Source organism: Capsella rubella, unplaced genomic scaffold (genome assembly GCF_000375325.1).
Source record: "Capsella rubella cultivar Monte Gargano unplaced genomic scaffold, Caprub1_0 scaffold_5, whole genome shotgun sequence".
Classification (NCBI taxonomy): domain Eukaryota; kingdom Viridiplantae; phylum Streptophyta; class Magnoliopsida; order Brassicales; family Brassicaceae; genus Capsella; species Capsella rubella.
The window spans coordinates 9991367-10007711 of record NW_006238919.1 but is presented as its reverse complement, the minus strand read 5'-3'; the positions used below and the strand labels follow the sequence as shown (position 1 = coordinate 10007711).

Below are 16345 nucleotides of genomic sequence, written 5' to 3'. Positions count from 1 at the left end.
ATATATTAAGTTATTAGTTTTATTAAGTCTTACAAATATAAATGTAATTTATTCATATACTTATTTTAACAAATATAAAAGTCAACCCAAATAAGTTAGAATGATTACATTAATTATTGCAAATACACCAAAATATATACAACATTATAACTTCTATTTTTAAAACAAAAAGAATATCACGGGGTTAATTTTGTAAATACAACAACAAATATATAACATCGTAATATTTATAAACTAAAAAAATTAGATAAAATCAGTGGTTTATTAAAATAAATATAGACCCATGGTGTGCTAGAGGGACAATCTGTATATGTAAACAAGAACGGTTACGTTTCTATATAACAAAAACGCATAAAATACTGGTCCCGTGGTGTACCACGGGGTAAAATCTAGTTTTATCTTTATTTCTTTAGCTTCTCAGTTCACAGACTTCAATCTACAACAGATGACAATAAACTTTAGTTGATTCTTAGTTTGTGATCGAGCCAGGTACTTTTGCTCTGTAAACTGTAGTGATAGTGCTCAGTGAGAATTTAGGTACTGAGACGCAATCAATATTTTTGGTACCAAATTAATAATCATTACCTGGGGAAGTCTAGGCTTACTTGAGTGGCAATTAGCATGTGTTCATTTCTCTTTAGTTAATTTCTCACCATAATATAGAGAGGTGTTTAAAGAGTTCAAGCTCTGTTGGCTCGTTGAACATTTTGGGAACATTTTTCACCATAATATAAAGAGGACCTTTAGTTGAATTTTGCCGCATAGAAGTTTTGCAGAGAAAGAAGAGCTCTATCTTTACCTAGACAGGTTTTTCCTTGCCGACATTGTTTTGTTCATTCTGAATGTTCTTTTATCATATAATAAGCCGAAGTTTTGCCAACCTATTTACTCTTGTGTTGGCTTGCTCTTGGAATATTGTATACCAGATCAATGTAGGTTAACAATATCCTAGCCTAGATAGGGAAAGGGTCATAAATTTTAAGACCGGGTCAGGCTAAGTGGACAACCAGTCTGAAACTGAATTTAAAGGATTATAAAATTGAAAATTTTATTTTATTGGTGTTCTATATCTTGCCTAGCCGCTTCAATGATGTATACAGGGGAACTGCAGGAGATAAAGTTTCAACAAGGAAATTCAATCTTAATGAGAAAGTTTCAAACGCCATTTCATTGAATATAGATATACAATTGAAACCTTGTTGACCCTTTCTTCTGTAGTCTCTTTCTGGTATGGTTTGTTAACTCATTAGATCACTATCATTATGAGGTTTCTGTTTCCAGCAGTATCCTTGTGGACACAACTATGTTTAATGACCATAAGACTTGTACTTTTCCTTGGTTTCAAAGAAGTTTCCGGGGTTTCTTTTATGTTTCTTAATTATTCATTCTTCTGGTGACTTGATCATAACTTTATTGGCCTTGACCCAGATTTTTTTTAATGAAATGTGAGTTCATCTAAGCTCTGACCCCATGTATGTTTTTGAGTGCTAGCTACAACAGAATAAAGTATGATTTGTCTTCCTTCTCTAGGTATCGTGATGAGTTCAAGAACATGCGGTTCAATATTCCTGGTTACATTTTGTTGTTGCCTTCTATTTCATGTAGCTGATTCAAGAACAGATCCTCTAGAAGGTGATCATTTTTTCCACCATAACTTCACAGTTCTTATAATCTCATTCTACAAAGTGGAGACTGCTAATATTTGATATCCATTTTGCAGAAAATGCTCTGAGGGAGATCAAAAGGAGTCTAATTGATCCTATGAGAAATTTAAGTAACTGGGCAAAGGGTGACCCGTGCAAGTCACACTGGACTGGCATAATATGCTTTGAGACCTCACATGATGATGGCCACTTTCACGTCCAGGAGCTGTATGTCTCTCTTTTATTTCCATTTGTCACATTTCGTTTACTTCTTTTAGGCTTTTTATACCAAGGTAGATGCATCACTAAAGGAGAGTCCTGGTGTCATTCTTGCAAGGATTATACATACTGCAACTCATGTTATTTACATATTGTATTGTAGCCGATTGATGAGGCTAAATTTATCTGGAGAGCTGGCTCCTGAAGTTGGAGAGCTAACCTTTCTCGAAATTCTGTAAGATATGGAGTCTAACGAATTATTTCATTTGGTTTCTATGCATACTGAAAAATCTATTTTATCTTGTGTTGCCAACGTTGAAGTAATGTGATGTGGAACAACCTGACTGGTCATGTTCCTTTGGAGATAGGAAAAATTACTTCCTTGAGACTCCTGTAAGTTGGATCACATTATTTTCTTTTGCTTTTTTGTTCTGTTTCTTTTGTTTAGTTTCACTTATGGGATAGTTTTAAAGAAGGCTTAGCATGCCACACTTATATTCTTCACTTAACTCTCTGCTATATTATTTGGACAGACTGTTGAATGGGAACAAGTTCACGGGTAGTTTACCTCCTGAACTTGGTAATCTTCAAAACCTGAACAGGCTTCAAGTAGATGAGAACAGCATAACAGGTTCAGTTCCATCATCATTTGGAAACTTGAGAAGTATAAAACATCTGTAAGTTTCGCGTTAAGTATTCGTAGCAAAAGTCAACAGTCATTTTTGGTTCATCCTTTACTCACCATTACCTTTTGGACTTCAGTCACTTCAACAATAACACGATAACCGGAGAAATTCCTGTTGAGCTATCCAAACTGACCAACCTTGCCCACCTGTGAGTTTTGTTTGTATTCTTGATATTGCTTTTGTATACTATCTTTCAAGTGCTTATATTGATGGAAGTAATCTTGTAGGATATTGGACAACAATAACTTGACTGGGACATTGCCGCTAGAGTTAGTTCAATTACCATCATTGACCATACTGTATGTGCCTTCTCCCATATATTTTTTCCCATCCCATTAACTGGAAAAGGATGATTGATTCTTTTTGCTTGCCTTACCGATATTTTGCCAAAGTTGTTAAGCTATTAATCTGCTTATGCAGCCAGCTGGATAACAACAACTTCGACGGTTCTGAGATTCCAGAGGCTTATGGAACGTTTCCTAGATTAGTAAAATTGTAAGACTTACGAGCGTTTTTGCAAGAAGTTTCAAATCAGTTCTTGTTTCTTTACTAGACTCAACAGTGATATGAACTATTTTTTGTACCTTCATGTTTTCAACTTGGCAGAAGCTTAAGGAACTGTGGACTGCAAGGATCTATTCCTGACTTGAGCATGATACAAAATCTTAGCTATCTGTAAGTGTCTATATGTTTGGAATTTGTGTAAAATTGTTTCATTCTGTGATTTTTACTGGTCCTTGATTTCTTAAACTTTGCTTAGGGAACTATTAGAGTCCACTTTTGTTTTATCTTCACTTGATTTACAGAGATCTAAGCTGGAACAAACTCACAGGAACTATACCAGAATCGAAGCTTTCTGACAAAATGACAACAATGTATGTCTTCCTCCAAATTTTACTCCTTTTAACAGTGTACTTAACTTAATATCTGAGTCTTTCTGCAGTGAACTTTCTAATAACGACCTTACTGGTTCTATACCACCAAGTTTCTCGGAGTTGGGCTCTCTTCAATTACTGTATGTAAACATTAATTGATCATTGAAATGAATTTTCAGAGTCATCTTATTTTTAGCATTTTCCAATCATCTATGAGTATTTTGTAAGATATTCCTGTTTCATCTGTCACAGTTCACTTGAGAACAACAGTTTATCTGGTTCTGTCCCAGCAGAAATTTGGCAGAACAAGTCTTTTGAGAACAAGAAGCTGCAAGTGTATGAACTCGAGTCTTTGTTTTTAGTTTATGTTATACTTAATATTTTCTAGTTATATACTTCATTCTCAGAGGCTGAAACTTCTCTTGGATGCATGCAACAGTGATCTCAGAAACAATAACTTCTCTGATGCCACAGGAAACCTGAGAACACCGGACAATGTTACCCTATAGTGAGTTTCTTCGTTCCTATTTTTGGTAGCAAGTTTAAGCACATCAAACATTTTGGACTGAACTGCCTTCTCTTTTCTTGACATTGTAGTCTAGTTATGTACTTGTTCAGTTCATAAGTTTCTCTAGTTTCTATATCATTTGGTTTATCTACTAAAGCTCTTTTCTTCATCCTTTTTGTTAGTCTTCGTGGCAACCCAATATGCAAGAGTACAAGCATTCCCATCGTCAAACAGTTCTTCCAATACATCTGCGGAGAAAAAATACAAACAACTACAGACTCAAATACACCCTGCAGTAATGTGTCATGTCCCTTTGAGAATGTCCAAGTTTCCCCAGGGATCTGTTTTTGTACAGCACCTCTTTCCATAGATTATAGGCTAAAGAGCCCTAGCTTCTATTTCTTCACTCCATATATTAAACACCAATTTATTCAGTATATAACCTCGTCCCTCGAGTTGGAAACTCATCAGCTAGCAATCGATAGATTTGTTGATGAGAACAAGGTGCGTCTAAGGATGTACTTGAAGCTAGTTCCAAAAGGCAAAATGAAATTCAACAAGGATGAAGTCATACGTATCAGAAACAGGTTTATGTCATGGAGTTTTAATAAAACTGACTTTTTTGGACCTTATGAGCTGTTGGACTTCCCTCTAAAAGGACCATATGGTACAGTTTTGGGACTTTTAATCTTTAACCAAAAGAATACTTTTAATAATATATTACATATTTAAATATTTTGATGCAGGTGATATGTTTGCTCAAACGAGTGGATTTAGCGAGGTTGTATGGGTGATGATAGTATTAGGCTCTGTCATCGCTGCCACTGTCTTATCAGTGAGTGCAACACTTCTGTATGTTAGGAAACGTCGTGAGAAAACCCATACATTCACCAAAAAACGTGTTTGTAAGCAACTCGACAATGGATCTCTATGCCAGTTTTTGGCTTTATTTTGTCCTATTGCCTTGTAACTAAGGACTCGTTCTTGTGTCTTCCAGTCAGGGAGATATCTCGGGAAATCGAAGGGGTGAAGAAGTTTAGTTTTGTAGAACTCTCGGATGCTACTAATGGTTTTGATAGCTCCACATTGATCGGTAGAGGTAGCTATGGAAAGGTCTACAAAGGCATTTTGCCAAATAAAACTGAAGTTGCCATCAAACGAGGAGAAGAAACTTCTCTGCAAAGCGAGAAAGAGTTTCTGAATGAGATCGATTTGCTTTCAAGGTTACATCACAGGAATCTTGTGTCGCTGCTTGGCTACAGTAGTGACATTGGGGAACAGGTACGTCCTGCAGTTGTTTGTTAGCTTTATATTTATTTTCTTCGACTAATCCACATAGGTGTGTTCTGTTTGTTTCATGCACAGATGCTGGTATATGAGTATATGCCTAATGGCAATGTCCGTGATTGGCTTTCAGGTAAGAAATATTCCTCCAAGTTCTTCTTATATACCTTCAAGATTTTTTTAAGAACTAGCATTATCTCCAACTTTTTTCCTATCTGCTTCCACATCAATGCAAATGTTTCAGTGGTTTTACATTATGATGCAGCTAATGCTATGGACACATTGAGCTTTAGCATGAGATCACATGTGGCTTTGGGTTCAGCTAAAGGGATTCTTTACCTTCACACTGAAGCAAATCCGCCTGTTATCCACCGCGATATCAAAACCAGCAATATACTCTTGGATTGCCAGCTGCATGCCAAAGTTGCTGATTTTGGATTGTCACGCTTGGCTCCTGCTTTTGGGGAGGGAGATGTTGAGCCCGCCCATGTATCCACAGTAGTGAGAGGAACACCGGTGAGTTCCAAACTAGCAAACTAATGGATATTTTGATCACGTATAACCTGTGGCTTTTGACAAAACAGAACATGCTTTTGCTCTAGGATATAACATTTTGAGAATTTATATCTGCACAGGGATACCTGGATCCAGAGTACTTCATGACTCAGCAATTGACGGTGAAGAGCGATGTTTACAGCTTTGGAGTAGTCTTGCTTGAGCTTTTAACTGGAATGCACCCATTCTTTGAGGGTACACATATTATCCGCGAGGTACTTTTCTTGACTGAGCTCCCACGAAAAACTGGTTATGGAGCTAGCTAAATCTGGGACTTGTATGACTACTGTTTCCTGAATCATTCAACACTTTTATTTAAGAGCTTTTGATGTACAATATGATATAGGCGAGGATGGCATATGAATGTGGAACGGTTCTGTCAGTGGCGGATAGTCGGATGGGACAATATTCGCCCGACAAAGTGAAGAAGTTGGCGGAATTGGCGTTATGGTGTTGTGAGGATAGACCAGAGACGAGACCGCCAATGTCAAAAGTGGTGAAGGAACTTGAAGGTATTTGCCAATCTGTGCTTGAACCTGATATGTTTTCAGAAACAACGAAATTGCTCTGCACCAAAACATCGCCATCATCTTCTACTTCTGTACCCTCCCCATTGTCTTTACTTCCTGGCAGTGACTTAGACAGCGGCTTTTTCCACACAGTAAAACCTCGTTGACAGATCTTTGTGTGAGATAGGCTAACTTCAAAATGAGAGTTGTATTATTATGTTTAGGAGATATTATGAAACAACTTCTGTTGTATTTACTCTAACCAGAGATAAAAATTCCAGATTCATGTATACATGTGTTTTTGTATTCTCTATAGATGTTATTTATGTATACATTCTCTCAAGTCTTAAATCCATGTCTTTTATGTACAACCACGGCCTTCGAAATGAAAAAAGATTTAAATTATGAACACAAATGCAACAATTCAAAAGGTTTGGAATTTTACTCTGAAAACAATAGAAGTGCATAAACAAATCCATGAAACACAATCTAGGCGGGACAGGTAGCAGCTTAGTACGCTTGGATTAGAACACAGACCCCAAAAGAACAACAACAGTGAGAGGACAAGTCATCGACTGTGAAGGCCCATTAGAGCAGTGCTGAGCCGTAGAAAACAGCTTCTGCAGGACCGGTCATGTAAATATGGTTGTCTTCCTGTTTCCACTCTATTTCCAACGGTCCCCCTGGTAAATCCACAGTGCATTTCTGTTCCACCAAAAACCAATACAAAAATACATGAGGGGCTCAAGGCCAACATGTATGTGTATAACCTCATGCAGCTCATAACATTTGTGTCTGTCACATCTCTATGGAGGTATAAACCCCGTAGTAGTAAGTGAGAGTGAAAAAAAGGAATACAAGATTCTCCCACAAGACATGAAGTTTATTTAAGCTCAAATGAATATACAAGAAATGAAAACTACTTAGTAAGATCATAATCTCATCAATCGCCTACCAATAAAATCATCTGACCATCATTGCAACAGCAGGTTTCATAAGAAGAGCATAAAAACGCTAGTCCAATTTTCTGTTACACATGACACATGTTTTTCCCTAACCTATCATGATTCATGTGCATACTGATATCTAGTTTTTTTAGTTCTGAAATTTCCAAACTTACCCTGTTGGCTCGACCTTCAAGGACTGCGGCAACAACCAGAGCACAAGCTCCAGTTCCGCAGGCCAAAGTTGCTCCTACAATTTTAAGTATGCTTAAGCATTGAGTATATAAGAATACAGAGACGGTTAATAATCAACAAAGAATTATATTCGAAGACTTAGGGGAGTTAGCTGACCTGCTCCGCGCTCCCACACACGCATTTTCAAGTGAGAACGTGATAAGACCTCAACAAATTCTGCAGAGAAATGCAAGGAATAGTACTTAAGGAGTATAAATCCAAATATAATAGAGAAGTCTTGCTGTTCTGCAGATGAATCTCCACTAACCAGTGTTAGTTCGAGCCGGGAACATTTCATGATGCTCGAACTTTGGACCAATCTCTGGTAAGTTCAATTCATCAACTTTCAGGCTCTGGTTGACATTAAGTAAATTACAAATAATGAGAAATTCCATGTGTAAACAAATACTATAACAAAAAGTTCAGCAAGCAAACACGCACCGGGCCACCCTTTTTACCAAATGTGATACAGTGAGGATTGCCCATACTAACACACGTCACATTCCAGCTTACTCCATCAACAACTAGCTCTGCCTGAACAACAGCTTCACCTTTGTTCCCAGGCAACTTCGTGGGCACATCTTGTGCTTTAAGAATTGGTGTCCCCATGTCAACCTTAACCTGTGCCCATATCAATCACAATGCAGTAAACAACTTGCAAACAACGAGAAAAAGGATAAAAACTCAAACTTTACCTTACTCATCATCATGAATACGGCTAAAGCTAATACAAGACATCAATCCAAATGATTTACCTGTCCATCATCTTGAATTTCTGGAACAATCAAGCCAGCACCGGTATGTATTGTAAAACTATCCAAATAGATAAAGAAGAGTTTAGAGATTATTTCAAGCATGACTTAGTTAAGAACTCTCAACAAATGTTTCTTAAACAGATATAGATACCTATGTTTTCCCTGCAGATTTTCAAGCTCAGCAATGAACCTAGCAAAGCATCGAACTCCATTGCCACACATCTACAAGAACATTATCAAAAGCCACTGACTTCAAGCGCAACTATAAATCACTCAATCAACTCCAAAATAAATAGACTTATATCATATAAAATAAAACCCCACCTCTGGTTCACTACCATCTGAATTGAATATCCGCATTGCGTAATCAGTACCATTGACTCCTGGCATTGCAAAAATCACTCCATCGGCACCAACACCAAAGTTTCGATCGCACAGCTTCGAAGCCTGCTCTTGAGTAATCTTAGGTTCCGATGAGTCTCTGTTGTCCACCTACAAAACCCAATTCCCAAAAAGGACAAAAATTTGAAAACATTTATAAAAATTTATACATTTCAGGTCAAATTTACATATTGAGAGTTCAATGGAGAACAAAAAGTACCAATATGAAGTCATTGCCGAGGCCATGGTACTTCACAAAATGAAGAATTCCGGTCTCTTTCTTGTTGAGAAAACTCGACGCCTGAGAGGTTTTCTCGGCAGTGACGGCGTCCATGGAGGCTGTAGCAGACACGCAAAGCCTAGAGCTCTTAAAGCAATATTCTTTCTCGAAGAAACCGAACGAAAGAGAGGATATAGATCCTAGCTTCCTGGAGAACGCATTCGACAATAGACGCGACTGCGGCGCGACGGAGACAGTGCTAGTTACGGCGGCTATCTCCATTGCTGCTTTCAGAATTTTCCTTTGTTCAACGACTCTCCCCCATATTAAAAGACTTCGTAGAAAACATCGCGTTGTTCTAATTTTCAACAACAGAACTTGACGTCGTTCTCTTTCCTGAAAAATAATAAACTCCATGTCGTTGTTCTTTAATCGACGGGTTTTAATTGAAAAAGGCTTGAATAAATAAAGCCCATCATTGGGAGAGACTTTGGTATAAACATCGTGCTCTTTATATATTCAACAACTGCACTCCGTGTCGTCCTCCCATGAACAAATAATAAACATCATGTGGTTCTTTCAGTCAACGTATACATATTTATTTCTAATGGAGGCCTTACTAAAAAGTAAAAAGCCCATTAAAAACTTCCAAAGCCTCTCTCTTTCCTTCGCCGTTCTCTTCCTTAGCTTCGCTCTCTCTCTCTGTTCTAATCAGTCTCTTTCGCTGTTAAATATTTTTATTCTCCTGAGATTTTTTTTCCAATTCCAGATTGAGTGAGCATTTTTTTTAATCTCCGATCTGAATTCCGAAGATTCAAAATTTTACGGCAGTGTTCAATTCTCGTTTAATTCAATCTGTGTAAGAGAGATTTGCGGTTAGTTTTTTTAGCTACATTACTTGTGCTTTTTTATTATATATTTTTTTTCTGTTACTTTTCCCACCTTTTTTAGTTATCTTTGTGAGATAGATCCTCCCCAAATCGAAGATTATTAGGGTTTCGAAATCTCGGAATCTCATCCTCGTTAATTCGATTCGAAATTCAGTCACAATTCTCTCTCTGTTCATATCTGGGTGTTCTTTTTGAATTTCAGCTCTGGATTTGCGTTTTTTATATAAGCCTTTATGCAAAGCAGTGTGCATCGTGATAAAGCTAGCTCGATCGCGATGATCTTGGAAACTCAGAGGAATGTTGAATTCCCTCATAGGATCGCCGATAAGCGTCCCAGGAAGCGGCCGCGATTGGCTTGGGATGTTGCTCCTCTTCTTCCCCCTCCTCCTCCTCCGCCGGCGGTAATTGAATTTTCCATATATGTTTTTCTTTTTGTATTGGTATCAAAGAGCTCTTCTTTTGTACTTTTCCATAGCTCAGGTCGTTTGTAATTGGATTTTACTCATTTGTCTCTGTTTCCGATCTTCGATGATACTGCGATTTGTGTTGACTACTTTAAAATTATGACTTTTTTTTGAGTGCTTAAGCTAAGTTTCAGCTGGTGTGTGTGTGTTTTTTTTCCAGGTATTTCAACCTCCGTTGTACTATGCTCCTGAGTTTGCGAGTGGAGTTGTTCCCAATTTTGTTTATCCAAACATGTTCTATAATGGCCTTCCTCGTCAGGGCTCTCCTCCCTGGAGACCAGATGATAAAGATGGACATTATGTCTTTGTTGTTGGAGATACTTTGACTCCACGATGTGAGTCAAAAGTCTTTCGACATCTTATCTGTTTCACCGAGTATCTCATGGAGGTTAAGTACGTTACTCTGACATGCCTCTTCTATTGTGTGTGCAGATCAAATTCTCAGCAAAATGGGTGAAGGTTTGTTTATCTCTTACTTACATGTTTATATCGTCATTGTGATTAGTGTATTCTGCTTGTCTTTTCTGCTCAAAATGCATGCTCTAAGTCAAAAGCAGGGTTCCCTAATTTCAAAGTGGGTATTTTTATAATCCGTTGGATTGTATTTTGGCAGGTACATTTGGACAAGTATTGGAATGTTTTGATAATAAAAACAAAGAAGTCGTGGCAATCAAAGTTATACGGTCCATTAACAAGTATCGTGAAGCTGCCATGATAGAAATTGACGTGTTGCAAAGGCTTACAAGGCATGACGTTGGTGGTTCACGGTAAGAATATTTCTTTCCTCTTACTAATTCTTGGTTGGTGTTCAATTTATTGCATTTCGTATAAGCTTTTCAATTCTTTGCAGTTGTGTGCAAATACGGAATTGGTTTGACTATCGTAATCATATTTGTATTGTAAGTACTGATACTTTTACTTGATAAGTTTGAGGAAAAATACAATTTCCTTCATGCCCAAATATTATGTGAGTTATAAGAACTTGCGGATGGGTTTAAATGGTTTCAACAGGTATTTGAGAAGCTTGGACCAAGCTTATATGATTTTCTTCGGAAAAACAGCTACCGTTCATTTCCCATTGACCTTGTTCGGGAGCTTGGCAGACAACTTTTGGAGTCTGTAGCATGTGTGTGGACTATTCTTGACCCATTCTTCTATATAATAGTCCCATTAGTGTTAAGAAATTTACCTTTGAAACTTATTTGATATAAGACTTAGGTGTAAATAGTTATTACTCAATGTTTCTCATTTAATTACTGCAATTTCCATGGAATTCATATTGCTCAAACAGTTATGTCTGGATACTTCTGTTTATTAGTGTTCTCAGACGTTGTTCATTCTATCTGACAGATATGCATGACTTACGGCTGATTCACACGGATTTGAAGCCGGAGAACATTCTTCTGGTATCATCTGAATATATCAAAATACCTGATTATAAGGTTAGTAATCAATCATCCCCAAGCTGGACTCATTTAGGTTCAGGGATTTTGTGGTGTCCATCCGTGAAGTAACTTGTACAACTCAAGTAGGTTGACCTTTTTCCTTTATTGTCATGAAAATCTAGTTTCTATCACGACCCACCAAAGATGGGTCATACTTCAAGAACCTGCCCAAGTCGAGTGCCATCAAGCTTATTGATTTCGGAAGTACAACTTTTGAACATCAAGACCATAACTACATTGTATCCACAAGGCATTATCGCGCACCAGAAGTTATCCTAGGTAAACGTTTATGACTTTGACACATGATTTTTTTGTATAACTATAGGTTTTTAATATTTTGGAATGTGTTATCACAGGGGTTGGGTGGAACTATCCATGTGATCTGTGGAGTATTGGTTGCATACTTGTTGAACTTTGTTCTGTGAGTAACTTTCTGCTTACGTATTATTTAGTACACTAGTATTCATCTCACCATGTCTTCATTAACATTTCTTCTGGATAAAACTTGCAGGGAGAGGCGCTTTTCCAAACGCATGAAAACTTGGAGCATTTGGCCATGATGGAAAGAGTCTTAGGACCATTGCCTCATCATATGGTGCTCAGAGCTGAGTAAGAACAACAAGATTTTCGTATTAGCAGCCGTTGAAAATAAATTGAACTGTAATTTCTTATATCAATCTCAAAATGGTTCTTGCAGCCGGCGCTCTGAGAAATACTTCAAACGAGGTGCAAAGTTAGATTGGCCTGAAGGTGCGACATCAAGAGACAGCTTAAAAGCAGTATGGAAACTTCCCCGGTTACCGGTAAATAGTCTTTGAGTGAAATCAATTACGTAACTTCAACACTTGATATTCGTGTATCTGTAAAATTGAAATAGGGACACTATTTTTGTTGGCATTTTGCAGAATCTGATAATGCAGCATGTGGATCACTCGGCTGGTGATCTGATAGATCTAATACAAGGGCTGCTTCGATATGATCCATCAGAAAGGTTCAAGGCAAGAGAAGCACTGAACCACCCCTTTTTCACAAGAAACCGGGAACAAAGTATACCCTTTAACCCAAGCCCCCACCCATTTTTATATAATCACAAGAACTGAAAGAAGAAGAAGAAGAAACAGCAGATGATGTTTGGATAAATCTGCAGTTTCTGTGTATCCTTCATTTTCCTGAGTTTTTGTAGCCTTTGATCATATAATTTCATGTATGTATAGAAATGAAAGAAAGGGAGAAAGGTTTGTGCCTTATTTTTCTTGTCTGTTGTTGTTTTGGATTCTTGGAATCGTTTCCCGCCCACAACTGTTGTTGAGCCATGGCAGTTGTAAGGGTTATTACAGTTACTTACACCACAAAGTGTGTTGCTCCATGGCGGTTGTAAGAGTTATTACAGTTACTTACACCAAAAAAGTGTGTTCTAAATGTGTTCAGCTTGCAGTAGAATCAATCTGAAACACATGTACTTGCTTTTGGATAGGTTAAAGCGCAGTGCAAGTCAAATCAAAGACCAAACGGCGCCGTATAGAGCAGAAGCGGTGAGAGAATATTCGGACTCGAAGGCCTGATCTTCTTCTTCTTCTTCACCTAATCAGTTCATCTCTTTTACAGTTCAGGGGTTTTTAGGGTTTATCTATCTCTTTCCGCAATCATGGAGTCTCTAGGGACGCTACAGCTCCATCACCAGCCGTTTCACCTTTCCTTCACTCACCACACCTCTTCGTCATCGTTCCCTAAGAACTTCTTCAGAGCCTCAATCCGACCAATTCTATCTTCCAAATGCGCTTCAATCAAAGCTTCGTCCTCCAAATTTCAAGACGCTGTAACCCCTCCCCCAAAGTCCACACCTTTTCGTCTCTTCAAATCCACATGCATCACTTTAACAACCGCCGCAGCGCTGCTTTTGGCGAATCTCCAGCTCAAATCTCCGGCGATTGCAGCTCCGGTCGCGCCTCCGCCGTCAGTTGAGAGCAAAGAAAACGTTACCTTGGAAGAAGAAGAGAGAGCGCTTGACGAGCATTTGGTTTCTCACCCTGCTGATGTAGACGCTCTTCGTTCTTTGATGGAGGTAAAGATCAGATCCCGAAAGCTTACAGAAGCCGTAGAAGTGATCGATCGTTTGATAAAATTGGAACCTGATGAAAAAGAATGGCCAGTTTTGAAAGCCAACATCTTTACCTACAGTGGAGATCTAGACTTAGCGAAAACTGGATTTGAAGAGATTCTGGCTAAAGATCCGCTTCGTGTTGAAGCTTATCACGGCTTGCTTATGGCCTATTCCGATGCAGGTCTTGATTTGAAAGATGTTGAGAATAGAATTGAGGAAGCAATGTTGAAGTGCAAAAAGGAGAGTAATGATAACGATCTTCGGGATTTTAAGCTACTCGTGGCGCAAATTCGGGTCATCGAAGGAAAGCATAGTGAAGCATTGAAGCTTTATCAAGAACTTGTGAAGGAGGAACCAAGAGATTTTAGGCCGTATCTGTGTCAGGGAATTATATACACCTTGCTGAAGAAGAAAGACAAGGCAGAAGAACAGTTTGATCAGTTTCGGAAACTTGTTCCCAAGAATCATCCTTACAGAGAGTATTTTATGGATAATATGATAGCAACAAAGCTTTTCTCTGAGAAGGCACAGCGTGAGATGGCTGAGGAGATGGCTGGGGCTGGATCAACTAGTTGATGAGAATGTGTGTAATGTTTCTAGCGAATCGTAATGAGGTGAAGGGTGATGCTTAGAATTACTTGGAAATATGTGATTTTGATGATTTTCTGTCGCTGGCTTTTCTATATCGTTTTAAGATGTCTCTTTAGTTGGTTTGCATAAAGTTCATAAGTTGAACTACTTGGTCTGATTTGATGATGGTTGGATTTGAATTATAATATTTGTGCACTGTGCACATGGTCTAGATGCATATGTAAACCTTGCTTCTTGATTCCAAAAGAACAGAGAAGCTTCATAAATTTTGCTATATAATTTAGGAAACTTGAATACATTTGCTTGCTTGTTGCTTTGGAAGATGACAAGATGTTATGCGCACGATTATATTCGATATATTTACCTTAGGTATTGGTTTGATGAACTAAAGGTTGTTGAGGAAAGCTATCTTCTTACTTGCTAGTTGTAGTTCATAGACAATCTCTGTAATAGTTCTATAATTTTCTTCAGAAAAAGACCAGAAGTGAACCGTTTGAGGTTGAGCTTATGTTAAACATCGTTCTGGACTCCAAGAGTTAGTCATTTGCTCTATATACCACTGGCATATCACTGCACACGCATATGCAAGTTGCCATATATGCATCCAGTTTGCATGTACTTGAAGGAGTGAAAACTGATTATCGTTGCTTATTCAAGTAATTAACTCAATGTACAACGTACATACAAATGCTTCAATGTTGCTGGCATCTACAAGTTGTGGATGATCCGGAAATGGACGTCCAATAGCCAAGTTGTGAGGAGTCATAATGAAGGTTGATAGAGATATCTTCTTCTTCCATGAAGTTGTCATGCCGTTTTTAATTGGACCACGCTTTTGACAATCACAAACAATGATCTTCATCTTCTGCTTCTGTAGGTGAAGTTTATAAATGCTATATGTTCAATTACCCGATTTCTTGCTTGATTTTGACCTTTGGTAAGGTCCCCCCCACATTCCCATGATAGGGCCGGAATTGACCTGCTTAATTCGGTTCTCTCTAAACCAAACACATTGTAATGCCCGGTTAGTGAAAAACCAAAAGAGACAGTAGATGATTCTTTAATCTTTAGGGTATGATTGTCTTTCATGGTCCCTCTCCCAACCGGAGTAGATTTGGAAGGCTGATTGATCGCAATAATCTTTATCTCTGTCCCTCTCTCTCTCTCTCGATGTAAAAATCTAACACATTCTTTGGTTCTGATTCTCTCTGTGTATGTCTTGAAACAAGTTTTGCTTACGTGTCGTCGGTCTGATGCAAGTAGAAGAATCTATCTCTGTCACTTGGTCTCATTCATATCTACAACTTTTTATCAATTAACGCACCTAACACTCAATCTTTAGCATTATTGTACTCACCATTGGGCTACTCGTGTTCCGAGCATACATGATATAAATATGAGATATATTAGGTTTCGGTTTTGTATTTATCAAATAATATGATAGGTTATGTATTTTCTACATACTCAGATTCTGTACTTTTTGGTCTAAAATGACTAATTATCATCAATGCTTATGAGTAAAGTAAGACTTCGTTGGCACCTAATCATACGTTTAAACTGTTAAATAGTTATATCATTTGAATTGTTGAGTGTTGACAGGAAAAGAAAAAAGAAAGGTTTGTATGTTAGAGTCAACATATAAAACGAGTCGATGTCACCTACAAGGCAAACAAAATGCGTAATACTTGAGCATAGGTTATAAATGTGTACGTACTTGACCTACTCACTCTTCCTTGTGCGTTGTGGTAGACTCCTATTCCTCTTATTATTATTCAAACTTCAAATGACTAAGTCGTTAGTTACATTAAAAGGCCTGTTTATATATTATCAGTATATAGCCAAATGTGGACCATCTTCTATATTTGAAATTAATATAGATCCTGATTTACATGTTTTGATATACTCTTTTCAAAAACAAAAGTTGGTTATGCATACCTTGTACATGCATATGCTTAACTACCTAAGGCTCAGTGACATTATTTCTAATGAAGGACAAAATTATTGAGATTTCTTGGTGAAAATTGCTACAACAAGCTATAAT

The 16345-nt window shown here is 37.8% G+C and overlaps 4 protein-coding genes across 5 annotated transcripts; 3 read left to right on the top strand and 1 right to left on the bottom strand.

Annotated features, from left to right (window-relative positions):
- Positions 1-1508: 1508 nt before the first annotated feature.
- LOC17886522 (putative leucine-rich repeat receptor-like serine/threonine-protein kinase At3g53590) lies at positions 1509-6556 on the top strand. Its single transcript, XM_023782900.1, has 20 exons — positions 1509-1632; positions 1721-1871; positions 2026-2097; positions 2184-2255; positions 2396-2539; positions 2625-2696; positions 2776-2847; positions 2969-3043; positions 3155-3223; positions 3355-3423; positions 3492-3563; positions 3676-3759; positions 3863-3931; positions 4114-4598; positions 4678-4836; positions 4929-5212; positions 5297-5348; positions 5481-5731; positions 5851-5985; positions 6117-6556. Exons 1-20 carry the CDS (start codon positions 1509-1511, stop codon positions 6444-6446), a joined length of 2841 nt encoding a protein of 946 aa, XP_023638668.1. The 3' UTR covers positions 6447-6556.
- Positions 6557-6665: 109 nt separating this feature from the next.
- LOC17886441 (diaminopimelate epimerase, chloroplastic) lies at positions 6666-9127 on the bottom strand. The gene is made up of 9 exons (XM_023782901.1): positions 8814-9127; positions 8537-8704; positions 8364-8434; positions 8213-8270; positions 7899-8078; positions 7726-7810; positions 7575-7634; positions 7400-7473; positions 6666-6984 (listed from the first exon to the last, which is right to left on the bottom strand). Exons 1-9 carry the CDS (start codon positions 9093-9095, stop codon positions 6868-6870), a joined length of 1095 nt encoding a protein of 364 aa, XP_023638669.1. The 5' UTR covers positions 9096-9127; the 3' UTR covers positions 6666-6867.
- Positions 9128-9563: 436 nt separating this feature from the next.
- Positions 9564-12865, top strand: LOC17885503 (serine/threonine-protein kinase AFC1). Of its 2 annotated transcripts, none has more exons than XM_023782303.1 (13): positions 9564-9672; positions 9906-10104; positions 10328-10502; positions 10600-10626; positions 10781-10934; positions 11018-11066; positions 11179-11293; positions 11518-11609; positions 11735-11891; positions 11969-12033; positions 12124-12221; positions 12310-12415; positions 12518-12865. In XM_023782303.1, the coding sequence occupies exons 2-13, from the start codon at positions 9937-9939 to the stop codon at positions 12710-12712; spliced, it is 1401 nt and encodes a 466-aa protein (XP_023638071.1). In that variant the 5' UTR covers positions 9564-9672; positions 9906-9936; the 3' UTR covers positions 12713-12865. The 2 variants fall into 2 exon arrangements, with proteins under 2 accessions (XP_023638071.1, XP_006292585.1); XM_006292523.2 differs by having other exon boundaries at positions 9564-9688.
- Positions 12866-13077: 212 nt separating this feature from the next.
- On the top strand, positions 13078-14578 carry LOC17886761 (protein SLOW GREEN 1, chloroplastic). The gene is made up of 2 exons (XM_006292211.2): positions 13078-13144; positions 13218-14578. The coding sequence occupies exon 2, from the start codon at positions 13258-13260 to the stop codon at positions 14287-14289; it is 1032 nt and encodes a 343-aa protein (XP_006292273.1). The 5' UTR covers positions 13078-13144; positions 13218-13257; the 3' UTR covers positions 14290-14578.
- Positions 14579-16345: the final 1767 nt, after the last annotated feature.